The sequence below is a fragment of the Sipha flava genome, unplaced genomic scaffold (assembly GCF_003268045.1).
Source record: "Sipha flava isolate LNK unplaced genomic scaffold, YSA_version1 88_pilon_pilon, whole genome shotgun sequence".
Taxonomy (NCBI): domain Eukaryota; kingdom Metazoa; phylum Arthropoda; class Insecta; order Hemiptera; family Aphididae; genus Sipha; species Sipha flava.
Window position 1 is genome coordinate 366128 of NW_020273630.1, and position 14204 is coordinate 380331.

The following is a 14204-nucleotide window of genomic DNA, read 5'->3' on the forward strand; positions in this document are numbered from 1 at the left end:
CAGCTATTTCAAAGGCATTAGGTGTAGTTTCGTTTGAGCCTCGCATAGAGTTTTCTATTGTTTTACGATAATATTCTGGATATTTGGTTTCATCAACATTTTTTTAATATTTGATTATTTTTATTTTTATTTGAGGCAGGATATTAGCAAAGAAAAATACTCTGTTGTTCTAGAATTTTCAAAAGTCATTTAAAAGTCACATCTTCAATAATATTTTTAGATTTACCTATGGTTGCATTTTTTTCTTGAAATTTGTTAGAAACAATAATAATATTAATTAATACTTTATGTAAGATATATAAATAAACAATAAATCGTCCACTTTTTAAATTTGTTAATATATCTAAAACAATGATATTGAAATTTAAATACTTTGAATCATTAATTATTACTTATTATATTATACCAATTGCTTCATTTATATCTCTATCATCTTCATTTTCAATTTTTTCTTCTAAAGCTTGAATAATTGCTTTATTACTGTTTTTAACAGACTTTATATTTCGATAACGGCAATTCCATTTAGTATCACTAAGTCGAATCATTGTCGTATGTTTTATTCCTAGTTTAGTTTGAATCTCAGTTAATTTTTAATTTTTTTGACGGATGAGAAAAATGTACGTACAGGGATTCTAAAGTGTTGAACACATGCCTTGTTTCCTAATATTAATATAAGTAATATATAAAATCATGAAGATCTAAAATGTATATAAATATTCATTACCTTTAAATATTTACAGAGGTGTATTGGAGAGTATACGCGGGTATACGTCGTATACCCGGATCCCTATTTTTGGATTTATGCGTATACCTTTAAGAAAATTAGTCTTTTATGGGTATACGCACACTTCTAATTTATCATCAGACAATTCAGTCATAGTATCTGTTCGAGCTGGTTGCCATATAAACTTATTTTTGCCGTATCTACGGCCTTTCCTCCGATAACCGCGGATGCGATTATTTAACGGCCTGTTCACCGCCTGGCTGGATAACTGTCGCGGTTGTCGTGTGTTCACCTGCTAGTTACGGCACATAGCCGTCAACGTGTTTTTTTTGTACCACCGGTCGTCGCACGAAACATCGTCCTGCCGCGTGTGCGTTTTATTTCCTTTTCGCCGTCCGTGTTTTAATTAACCAAAGTGCGAAGTTGTCAACGACCGTTATCGTCTGTCCTGTGGTGTCGCGGTTCGTGGGTTTGCGGCGGACAGTAGCCGTTTAGTCAGGTCGATCCAGAGGGCAACGTCAGCTCGGGTGTTTTGTCGTGGTCAACCGATCAGGTTATGCCTTTTATTGTATTATTGCCAATATTGCACTTTGGTATTAATTATCATTAATTATTCTATTATTGCCCATACGGCACCTCGTTTTATTGTTATACTTATATATTTTGTATTACCATTATTATTATTATTTTTTTTCACAACCTTTGGGCTCCCGTTCCCCAAAATTGAATGATTTATTGTTTTTTTTTTTTTTACAAATAATAGCAGGCGGTGCCTTTTGGTCCGTTATCGTTCCATATTATATTGCCTTTTATTTTCTTGTATTCATATTTAAGTGGTCACCTATTCCCGACATCAGAAGCTAATAAATTATTCAAAAATTGTACCAATTAAAAAAAATCAGTTCATAACTAGTATCTGTAATAATCTAAAAAGTAGATTATTAGAAGATACTAATGACTTAAGTTTGATGAAAGACATCACAGTTCTTGATAAAAGTACTTGGGCAGTTGATATAGACATAAGATATGATGAAGAAGAAGTCAAACGTTTCATGTTAAACAAGAATAATGCAATAAACGGATTGAGAGCATACTTTGATAAAGATAAATATCCTCAAGATGTATTTCTAGAGTTGAATAACTGTATAAAAACTTTTCCTTGCTCAACTGCTGAATGTGAACGTGGCTTCAGTGTTTTAAATTTGATTTGCACAGATCTTAGGTCTACATTAAACAAAACTAATATTTCAAATTTGATGTTGATAAATATAAATGGACTCCCACTTAAGTTATGGAGCCCTGAGTCCTATGTTAAAAGTTGGTTAGTTCAACACAGATCAGTAAATGACACCAGAACAAAAAAAACTACAAAGAAGAAGATATATATTATTATAAAAGAAGTTTATGGACAGTTGTTAATTTTTTAAAATTATTTATAATAATATTTGAAGTTTGACGTGTTATTAACATAGATAAATAGATAATATAGACTAATAAATATTGTATATTATCTAAAGTTGTTTATTATTTTATATATATAAGTAGTCCATTATTTTACTGTACATTTTTTTTAAGTTTGATAATAAAAAGTTGTATTATTTATGATATATATGAATTGAATTAATTTAAAAAAAAATAATACAATGATACTTGGTACATATTACACACAATGGAGTATATAGGAATTAATTATATGGTGGGGGTGAATATAGGGTAAACCCCCCACTATATACGCCACTGCATATACATATACAAATGAAGGGTAAGTATTTGTAATAAAGTAATAAAAGATTATTAAATACTAAGTGTAATGATTTTTCGAGTGGAGCAAGAACATTTTTTAAGGTAAGCAATAGTGGCGAATCTAAGGGGAGGTAATAGGTAAATACCCCTCTCTCCATCCTTGAGTTTATTATATACAAATTTATTACATTGTGACTTGTGAAAAAAATAGGTTTATCACATTATTATATACCATTTTTTCAGATTTCAGATTATTTACCCCCTTGATAAATTTCTGGATCCGCCACTGGTAGGCATATATAGGTATATTAAACTACTTTTAGGAGCGTATACCCATAAATATATTTACCAATACACCACTGCATATTTACACATATCAATTACAATGAGGTTCATTTTATGAGCCATACATGTATCCAATGCATTGGGTATAAATAGCGTAAGGATATTGATTTTTTATTTTGTTTTGTAATCCGTTAAATTTCCCAGACATAGGGGCGGACGCAGAAAAAAATTTCGGGGGGGGAGGGGGTTGAAAAAATAAGAATAATTACCGTCAGACCCGTATTTAAAAATTTGGCACCCCCGGGCATATAATTTATGTCCCCTCCCAAAAAAAAAAAAAAAAATAAATAAATAATAATAATATAACACTTATTATTTCGTCCATAATCGAGATTTTTTAATATTAAAATATAATTTATGAATGAAAATCGTTTAATATTTTTTGTAATTAACAAATTAAACAAATTATAACATAATAAAACATATTATTTTCTTTTTTTATTGTTTTATTTATTTTTTTCATTAGGTACATCATTTTTAAAATTAATTTTGCTAAAATATTTTGCAGCCCTTGAGACTTGACACTTCCGGACATGTGTCTACCCGTGCCCCTTTAAATACGGGCCTGACTATCGTTATTTTGAAATAATTGACTATTGACTATAGATTGTTGATCGTTATCACATGACCATAAAACACAAAATTTAGGGAAACTTTCAATCATAATGTACCATTGTAAATAATATAATACTGACTAGGTATATTTACTAATTTTTACTTACTAATAATAACCGACTTACAAACACGCATTATTTTTACGAAGTATTGCCATCATGGATTTTCAAAAATGTTATTTTAAGTACCAATACCTTTTAGAACGTTTGGAAAATTACAAATTATTACAAATTCACTTTTCTTAACAAATCATTTTTTTTTCTAGCATATTTTAATAGTATTTTGAACAATTCATTTTTTTATGGTAAATAAGGTAGGATAACTACGTTTAAAATTAATCATCCATTAATTTCGGGGGGGAGGGGGTTGAAACTACAAAACCCCTCCCTGCGTCCGCCACTGCCAGACATAACATTTGCACCGTCATATGACTGAGCAACTATTTGTGGTTTAGAACTAAGTTTACACTTTTTCTGGTACCATGATATAAACTTTCAGCATCTTGATTCTTAGAATAATATATAAAACCGAAAAATTTCTCAACAACATCTAGATTTTTAACATACCTTACACATAACGCCATTTGTTCTTGTTTGTAACACATATAAATTAATTTAATAAAAATAAATTAAGAAATCCATGTATAAAACATAATTTATATTTCATCTTACTTCATCACACATAATTCCAAACACTTCAACGTCTTCAATATCTTTCACAATTATTTCTTTCACAACATCTGTACATATATTTAAAAGTTCATCTTGAATTTTATGACTTGAGTAATTGGTTTTAAGATTAATTTTTTTTCCAAATTCCTCATTACTTTTTGCTCACAATTTACATAATTCTTTAAGTTTCCTAAAAATATATTAATTTTTTTTACAAATAATTATCATATTTAGATATTTTACATTTAAGATCATTTAAGACTATTAGTAATATTAGTTTTTAGTTTAATACATTGATTTAAAGAATCTTTTGTCTCGTCGTCTCATCGTGTCCTCTTAAACCAATTCCTTGATAACTTACAAATAAAACAATATCAACTAACATTTTCATATATTTTTTATTACTTTCAACCATCAATGAATGTTGAGAAGATATTAATATATTTATATAATATACTTATATTAATAATTATAATTAAAAAATTATAAATAAAACACAAATACAAAGCACATGCTTTTTTCCAATTTCTAAAACCAACTAAAAAGCTATCTTCAAAATTGCCACTATTTCCAGAACTAAAATTTAAAATGTATGTACAAAGTTATATTTAGCAGTATTATTGATAACTCGACTGTCTTAATTAATAGTATCTATTAAGATATTTACAAAAAAAAATAATATAGAATATGTGTAACTATTATATATGATTGGGTGGAGTCTAACATATTTTTTACTCGGAGAAAATTATATAATTAGCGCCCTTTCATAATTCGTCCCTCTTCTATTATGCCTTTGTTACCTATACTTATGTACCAGTTGCTCTCTAGAAAAAAAATCGTAAATACTTAACACTTTTTGGTTAACCATTAGGAAAAATGAGTATTAGATACAAACCTTATTATAAAAACTGTTGCTTGACTTGTACGTTTTGCAATAAAAAAATGTTTAACAAAGATATCCAAAATGATTTTAGAAAATTACTAGCAGACCCGGCGAACTCCGTTTCGCCACCAGATTCGTTTTATGTAACATTTCGTTTGGTGATTAAAAGATAAAGAAAAAAAATTTTTTTTGTTATATATTTGAAAAGGAAAATATTTATTTCATTTCACAACAGTAATAAATTCATTTCAATTACCTACTAAAATGAAGTGTTATTTAATTGTTTCATTGTAGTGCTCTTTGGTAAACCACATTTTTTGTTTTTTGGTCTGACGTTAACACAAACAAAGCGGATGGTTTCCCAACTCGTGAACACGCAACGTATAACTGTCCATGTGAAAAACAATGATTTTCCAAATTTATCCCGCAAACACTAAGCGATTGGCCTTGCGACTTATTAATTGTCATTGCGAACGCAAGGCGAACTGGGAATTGCAATCGTTTGAAGTCAAACGGAAGATCAGTCGGAATCATTGGTATTCGAGGAATACATACATTTTCACCTGCGTACTTTCCGTTAATAATGGTTGCCTCAATTAAATTCGGCATAAGTCTCTTTACCAAAAGTCGAGTACCGTTGCAAAGTCGCGGTGGATTCAAATTACGCAGTATCAAAATAACTGTACCAACTTTCAGTTGCAAGTTATGTGGTGGAAATCCTGGTATCTCCAGAGAGTTCAAAAACTCCGTTGGATAATTTACTACATCATCGGGATTTGTTATTGAATCAACGGATTTGTATGTCACCAAATCGCCAGCAATTTTTGATTGAATGGTGAAATTCAGTGCGTGGACATCATTATTCTTTGCTGCAAGAATTGCTCGTTGACTTAACCAAGCATAATTCTTATAATTCTCACTAATGTTTGGGAAAACATTTTCAATAAGAACTAATTGAGTGTCTACAAATCGGCAAAAGTCGTTGGTAAGAGTAATTAATCCAGATGTCGCATCAACTGGGACTTTTCCATTTCCAAGATCTAACAATTGTTTGGAAAATTGTGCAGCACTTTGATCATTTTGAAGTTGAACTCTCATATTAGTGGTTAGCGATAATGTTTTTACGTTATTCCATAAAGGTGATGCCTTTAGGCAAGCATTCAATTCATCTGCAGGCGTTCCACGGGGAACTACTGGCAACGTCTGCCTGAAATCGCCTGCCAACAATATCATCAAGCCGCCAAAGATGTTGTTATTTCTCCGAAGATCCTTCAGTGTGAAGTTAAGTGCTTCAAGTGATTTCTTATGTGCCATTGTGCACTCATCCCAAACAATGAGCTTGCATTGCATTAACAATTTTCCCATTGCACTGGATCGGGAAATATTGCACGTTGGAGTATCAATTGTGTTTAAATTGAGTGGCAACTTAAGCGCAGAATGTGCAGTACGACCGCCATATAGAAGAGTCGCCGCAATTCCAGATGATGCTAACGCCAAAGCTATGTCACATCTTGATCGAATAGTGGCCAAAATCAATGAAATGACAAATGTTTTCCCTGTTCCTCCAGGTGCATCCAGGAAGAATAGACCACCAGTATTATTGTCCACCGCTTGCATTAATGTTTTGTATACTTGTTTTTGCTGTTCATTCAGCAACGGAACATTATTTCTAACGAATTCCTGCAATGTATCAACATTGTATTGCAGCTCTCGATTTAATTCTTGGTTGAATGCATCGTGCATCGATCGATTTGGCGCAATCATTCCTACTTCAATCAGTAGCTTGTTTGCAATAGTCAAGCATTGATCCTCAATCAGAATCAATCCTTCATTGTAGATTTCATCGGTTATTTGGATGTCAGGATTATTCGTTTGAATACGCAAGCGATGCAAGATATCTTCACATATGGCGTCTTTGTATTTGTTCCATAACTGAATTGGTTGTGAAGGAAAACATGTGGTGATGATAATTGCGAACAGCGTTCGTATTTGGTACGCATTTGATGAAACAACTGAATCTGCAAGTGTTAAATCCCAATGAGAATCGTTCTCCAGCAAACCCAATAGTTGACATGCTTCTTGATATGTTTGGCATTGGTGGCCATTCACAGTTTTCAAATGCGCAAATGATTTCGGTCCACGTACATTTACTAACAGCAGTCGCAAATAAAAACATTCATCGTTTCTAGGATGAACAGTGTACATACGACCTAGTGCATCAGTTGAAAACACCTGTGGCCAGTCTGGAACTGGGGTTCCTTGTTTGCGACGTTGGAATTTCTTTGTTGATTGATTCCAAGTGTAATACTTGGGCATTTCAACGTACATCAGCGTCGCTGCGAATGGATCTGCTTCACACATTGCAAAGAAGCTAGTCAATGTTGTCGATGGTGGTCTCTCAGCTCGTTGTGCCGCATTAGCCTCAGTGAAGTAAACTCTTTGGCCATTTTCCAAATGCACTGCTAAATGTACAACTGTGGGATATCTTTCATGAATTTGAAATGACAATAATCGCCACAGTGCTTCATTAGTACTGACGTATCTGCCCATTTGGAAGTTGCTGATTTCGTCATTCACATTTTCCGACGCAATACCAAACACAGCCATGTCGCTGCCTTTTGTGACGTACTTGCACAAATATTTGATTGATTTGGCCGAATGCCGAATGCAATTCGGTCATTTTCTCTTATTATATTTTTTCTTTCTTCTCTTAAGTTCCTTGAATAGACTTGTTGCTGGCTTGCATGTCTTGTGCGGCGGCCGATGTTCGCACGTCGTTCTCTAGGCATTTTGGACTATGGACAGAGTGTTGAATTTAACTTCAAATGCACGATCCACATAATTTACACTGAGCTTAAATGAAATTAACTGAGCAGAGAATAATGACTATCTATCACACACTTTATCACGCACCGTTGCTATTGGTTTGAAGTACATGCTATGTATAATAGATGGCGCTGTATGTGAAAAACGATTTCCCCACTTTTCTGTTGAATTTTTCCTGAATTTTCCAGAATTTTCTTTGCTATAAACCTCACGGAGCCCAAGACCTTTCCAACGAATGCAAAACCGTGGAAATCGGTTCGTGCGTTCTGGAGTTATAGCGTCAGGGAGGAAAACCGGACTTATTTTTATATAATAATAAAAAAAATGAGATAAGATTAGACAAAAAAAAATTAAATGACAAATATATTATATAGAGTTAACTAATACATCAGAATACATTTTAGTAAATTTACTATTGACTATTTATTTTGATTAAGTTGAGTACACGTAACAAATTATCAATAAATCTTGATTTTTCTTGATTTTTACATATTGACATAGATGAAGTGATAGATATATTTTCAAAAAATTATAGAAAAAAAAATTTTATAATTTAAAATATTTTATTAATTAATTTATATATAATATTTATCATATATAATAATTAGCGATAATTTATAAAGATTAATAAGTTTTTTTTAAATAAATACATAAAGTTCTTCATTATCTGAAAAATAAAAATCTTTTTTTTTTTAAAGAGATGATATTTTTTTAGTCTATAACTAATAAATTCCCCCTCCCCCCGTTTAAGGCCTCTGTATCCATCCCTGGTGGAAATATTTTTAGTCATACCGCTATATTTGCGGGTTATGTGAATTATTGGGTTACTTATTATTAGGGCTAGGGACTTCATACTCTTAATTAAATAAAAAAATGTAATTAGTAATAAATAATAATAATATTTTTCTATACGATAGTTATGATGATTTGAGGTAATTATTTTCTTCTTTTCAAATTTGTTTTTATCTTATATTGAGTTTTTATCTAAAACAAAATATTTAAAATGGTTTTAAAAATAAATTAAATTGAAAACACTTTTTCTATTTTTTATAAAGTTATAATTACCTTGAGCATTACATTGGAATATAAGATATTTTCTTAAGTTGGGAAATTTAAATGACTGCCTGTTATAAGCCAAAATATTTTTATATTTAGAAAAGGAACGTTACACGTCTACGGTACTTATAGGAGCAAACTTTAAAAATGGTTGGTCACTATTACTAATATCTACAGGAAATTCATCCATAGATTCATTTTTTCCTTTTAAAGTGTTCGATATTTTTTGTAGTTGATCAAATCCAACCTTTTTCTCCAAAAATTTTTAATTTTGTCATAAATAGCCCTTAACTTGTGCAGATCCTTCAATTTTTGCAGAATGTATTTGTTTTTTTGTAGTTTTAATTATTTTAATGCATTCAGTTGGTGCACCAATAAAACACCTTAAGTTCCTAGTCGAGTGATATATGAAGAAATAAATCCATAATTTTTTTTATAAAATGTATAAACTTACTCCTTCATATAAATAATTGTCAAATATTCACTTATAAATGAAAAATGGTCAAATATGCAAAATATGCAACCAGTGGCGGATAGGCCCATCGGGATACCGGGCAAATCCCGGTAGGCCCTCCTCTCTAAATTAATTTTTTTTTGTTTATACACTCTTATAATTACAGAGTTCGATATAGTAGCTACTCAATAGTCAATACTTAAAAATATACACATCCACACTGGGCCGACCTAATATGTAACTTTTTATACAATTTATACCTAATAAAATAAATAATAATTTTACAAATAATAAAAATTAAGCTAAATACTAAAATTAACAATAATGGAACGTATGGCCCCACATACTTACATTAATAGAATCTATATAGCATCGGCGCATGGCGGTCGACCTTATCTAATTGGAGTTTTATCGAATATCGGTACATTCTACAATAATTGTACAATTATTGTACGAAATACTAATATGAACTGTCACAATAATATTATTTGACGATCCGACTGCGTTATAAACTATTTTATATTTTTCCTTATTTCGCTACCGAAACAACAAAGATTTTTATTTTTGAATACTCTCCTCAGTCTCCGCCTTCTGTTTTCAAGTGAGTAAAAGTAATTTTACACTTAATAATTATATTATTCGATCGAACAAGTAGATAATATGGATGACCAACAACCAAAAATAAAAAAATTTAAAAGTGGCCATGAAAAACGTCTAGAAAAACAAAAACAATTATTAATTGAACAAGAAAAAACTTGTATGAAAATAAATAATTTTTTTAAATTTTCAACAACTTTTGAAACATCTGATAATGTTGAACAAAATGTTAATAATATCAAAAAACTGCCTTTACCTATTGAACATCAAACAATTGGATTAGAAATTGAAATTTTAAATAAAAATGATGTTAGTCAGAATAAGCAGAGTGTGTTGAAAACAAATAAGGACATTATTATTGAAAAACCGATAAATAATATCAATGAAATTAATGAGATAGACTATTTTAGAAAACCGAACTATAATTTTATTAATCATTTTATGTTGTATCATCCAAATCAACCAGATAGAGACATTCCTTTTATATCAAATAGAGCATTCTATCGTTATGATGGTAGTAAACGAATTTGGTTAACTTAAAGTTCCAAACATTCAGCTTTATTTTGTAGTATATATCTAGCGTTTGGAACTGTGAGTGACAAAAATACATTTACAGTAGGCGTAAATGATTGGCGACATATTTACCAACGTATTAAAGAGCATGAAAAAAGTAAAACACATGGTAATAGTGTAGATGTTTACTTCTTGAAAAATAGTAGTAGTTCGATTGATCAATTACTTATATATGACCAATGTAATTTGAGAAAAAACAAGTAGATGAAAAGAGACAGGTACTAACAAGAAACATTGATATAATTAAAATGATAGGAAAACGTGGACTTAGTTATAGAGGAACAAGTTCCAATGAAGCTACGTATACCCTAAATGACCATACAATAGACCATGGCACATTTCTTGAAACGGTTATTTTATTAAGTAAATATGACTCTATTCTAAAATTACACGTTGACTCTTCAATTGAAAAAAGTAAATTATGTCATAATTCCGGTTCTAAACAAGGAGGTGGTACCTTAACATTTCTATCTAAGACTACTGTAGGTTATATATTGGATACTTGTTCTTCTATGATAAAATCTAGTATTTAAAAAGAAGTTATCGAGGCTGGGTTGTACTCAATTCAACTGGATACAACCCAAGATACTTCAATAAATGATCAATGCTCAATAATAATAAGATACGTTTCAAAATTTAGTGTAAAAGAAAGATTAATAGTTATGGTAAAATGTAAATCGTCGACTGGACAAGCATTTGTTGAACTACTGCTGAATGTTCTTAAAACTGCTAATATTGATATATTAAATTGCGTGGGAAATTCAACTGATGGAGCGGTTAATATGCAGGGGCAATATAGAGGGTTTTCGGAAAAACTCAGTGAAACGGGGGCTACCCAACTACATATTTGGTGCTATGCACACGTCTTAAACTTAGTCATTTGCGATGTTACTGAAAATAAAGTAGAAGCATTATCTTTGTTTGGTTTACTCAATAGTTGTACTGTATTTATTAGAGAATCATACAAAAGAATGGATATTTGGTTAGAAAAGTGTTCAAATAAACGACTTGGTACCATTAGACAAACTAGATGGTGGGCAAAATATATAGCTTTATCAAAAATATTTGGACATTTTAATGAACAAGAAAATAGTCTTTATATTGAGTTAATAACAACGCTAGAAGAGATATACACAGATTCTAATATTAAATCAGATATACGCTACAAGTCAATAGGTTTATTGGAATCTCTTTTTAAATACGAAACTATTTTAACAGCCCAAACATTTTTACGTATCTTTAAACACACCACACATTTATCAAAATATTTGCAGACGCGAGGTCTAGATTTATTACAAGCTCATAGGATGGTAACAAATATAATAAGTAGTATTAAAGATATATCTCGAGATTTTCTGCCACCAAAGAAGCGGCAGATAAATTCGTTCAAAGGGCCAATATAAAGTTAGAATCACTTGAAAGTAATTTAACTGTAGAAGATAGTTTTAGTTAGAAAAATATGAATTATATGTGCGTGGTAAAAATGTATTTCTTTTACTTTTATTGGGCCCGTACGGAAAATATATTTCCCGGTAACATTAATTTAGCCTATCCGCCTGTGTATGCAACTATAAATTTTAAATACAAACTTATATTGCTATAAAACAAATTTATATATTACTTAGCTATGTTTTTGATGATTATTTAAAAACATGCAAATTCCTAGAAGTCCCGAGCTCTACTCAGAGACGGATTGGTTAAACATTTCGGCCCGGGAAATTACCGCATAATCGGCCCACCATCCAATAATAATAATAATTATTGTCTATAAAAGTCTCCTTTATTCATGGATTAAATGCTTGTAGAACTGTTTACATCACGTTTATACTAGGTTTTTATCACAATCTTACAATTAAATATAATATACTTATTAATACATAATTTTTATAAAATCATTTTTAATCCAAGTACATCGACCCAGTGTTATAGTATGACTACTGGCCCACCGGGAACTTTCCCGATATCCCAGTGGGCCAATCCGTCGCTGACCCTACTTATTATCTTACTGATATTAATTAAAAATATAGAAGTTTTGATATATTATTTGAGAGTTTTCTATAACTATATTTCAATAATAACACAAGCCACAATAATTTCTTCTCATATAGTACATCATATTGGCTATAAAGATAATAATTAATAATATAATAATTTACATATATTTGCATGTAAACAGATACAAAAATATGAATTATGATTATGAATGTAGGTACCTAAACTATATTCATTCATGAAGGTTATATCAATGTTTATTTTATTGCAACATAATGTAATTTAATTTTAAGTCAAAAATATATAGTTGTAATCTACATCAATAAAGTGTGAAACTCAATAATAATGTGGAGTTGAAGAAATAATTATCCGAGTGAAGCGACGAAAATTTTTTTTGTCTCATTATTTTGCCCTGTATTGAACTATATTACGCCCCTGTAACTATGGTATAATATTAAATATTTTACTCAATGACGAATTTTATGACAAACGTGCTTTGCAGCGCACTCTAGCTGTTCGTGTCCAAACCTTTTAGATCAGTAAAAATAGAAACTTGAGACATGATATGATTTTTTGAATTAAAGGTTCTCATCAATTATTTGTTTGCATTTGAGTGTCTAATCAATACCATTCCAATGCTATGATAATTTTCGTGAACGAGTACAAAACAAATTTTAAAAGTATTTTAAATTAATTAAACACTGTAATAAGTTATAAGAAGATTTACTATAAATAGTAGAAAAAAAATGTATTAGGAATTATATTGTCATAGCGTACTGTAATATAAGCATTCAGTGAAAATGTCATACCTTAAAGATTACTATTTTATTAATTTCAGCAGTGGCGTTTCCTGACTTTCGGCGTTAGGCGTTAATGTGTGATTGATTAGGACCCCCCCCCCCCCCGTATGAAAAATAAATTTTTATTAAATATCAACATGTTATTAAAGTTATTTATTTTACATACTTTTTAAGTTTTTAAAAATACATAAAATATTTATAAAATTAAATTATTATACAAACTGAAAATGTTTTAATAAATATATTCTATTATAGATTGATTTTTATTTGAATTCAAATTCGATTCTTCCCTCTTTTTCAGTAAATTTGTTTATAACATCTTCATAAAATTTATTTCTGTTTGCTCTTAATTTGAAAACCAATTCTTTTTTTTATTGATATTACATTTAAGCTGTTCATTCTTTCTTGTGTTTGAGTTGAGCGACAATATGTAAGGATTCTTTTTAAAGATGAAAATGATCTCTCCACTGAAGCGGTTGATGTTGGTATAGTAGATATTAATTGAGTCAACTTATACACCTCGGAAAATCCACTGTTTAAGCTCATTTCAGAAAGATAATTCATAATTTCAATAGAGCTTTTATCGGATAATTCCTTTAAGGTGTACTATACATGAAGTTCATTTTATAGTTTACCATACTTGAAAAAATCGCCATAAATATCTTGTAAATTTTTAATTAAATTAAATGGAAAATTATCTTTTTTCGCAATGCATTTAATTTTCGTAGGATTAAGTAAGTTAAAACATTGCAATTTTTCAAACGATTTAAAATGGATATTAATTTGAGATTGTATATTGTCAATAATATCAAAATAAAGACGTCTATAATAATCTTTTTTGTCGGTTTCTATTTGTCTAGCCCTGCGATTGCTTACAAAAAGTTCGTTAGCATTTTCAGTAAATGATGCCCATAAAGTATCAAAA

At 30.1% G+C, this 14204-nt stretch overlaps 2 protein-coding genes and 1 pseudogene across 2 annotated transcripts; all 3 read right to left on the minus strand.

Moving 5' to 3' along the window:
- Positions 1-2864: 2864 nt before the first annotated feature.
- LOC112693524 lies at positions 2865-4513 on the minus strand (annotated as a pseudogene).
- Positions 4514-5243: 730 nt separating this feature from the next.
- LOC112693557 lies at positions 5244-5597 on the minus strand. Its single transcript, XM_025568673.1, has one exon. The coding sequence runs from the start codon at positions 5588-5590 to the stop codon at positions 5267-5269; it is 324 nt and encodes a 107-aa protein (XP_025424458.1). The 5' UTR covers positions 5591-5597; the 3' UTR covers positions 5244-5266.
- A 55-nt stretch (positions 5598-5652) lies between these two features.
- Positions 5653-7588, minus strand: LOC112693525. The gene is made up of 2 exons (XM_025568634.1): positions 5744-7588; positions 5653-5661 (listed from the first exon to the last, which is right to left on the minus strand). The coding sequence occupies exons 1-2, from the start codon at positions 7586-7588 to the stop codon at positions 5653-5655; spliced, it is 1854 nt and encodes a 617-aa protein (XP_025424419.1).
- Between the last annotated feature and the right edge of the window lie 6616 nt (positions 7589-14204).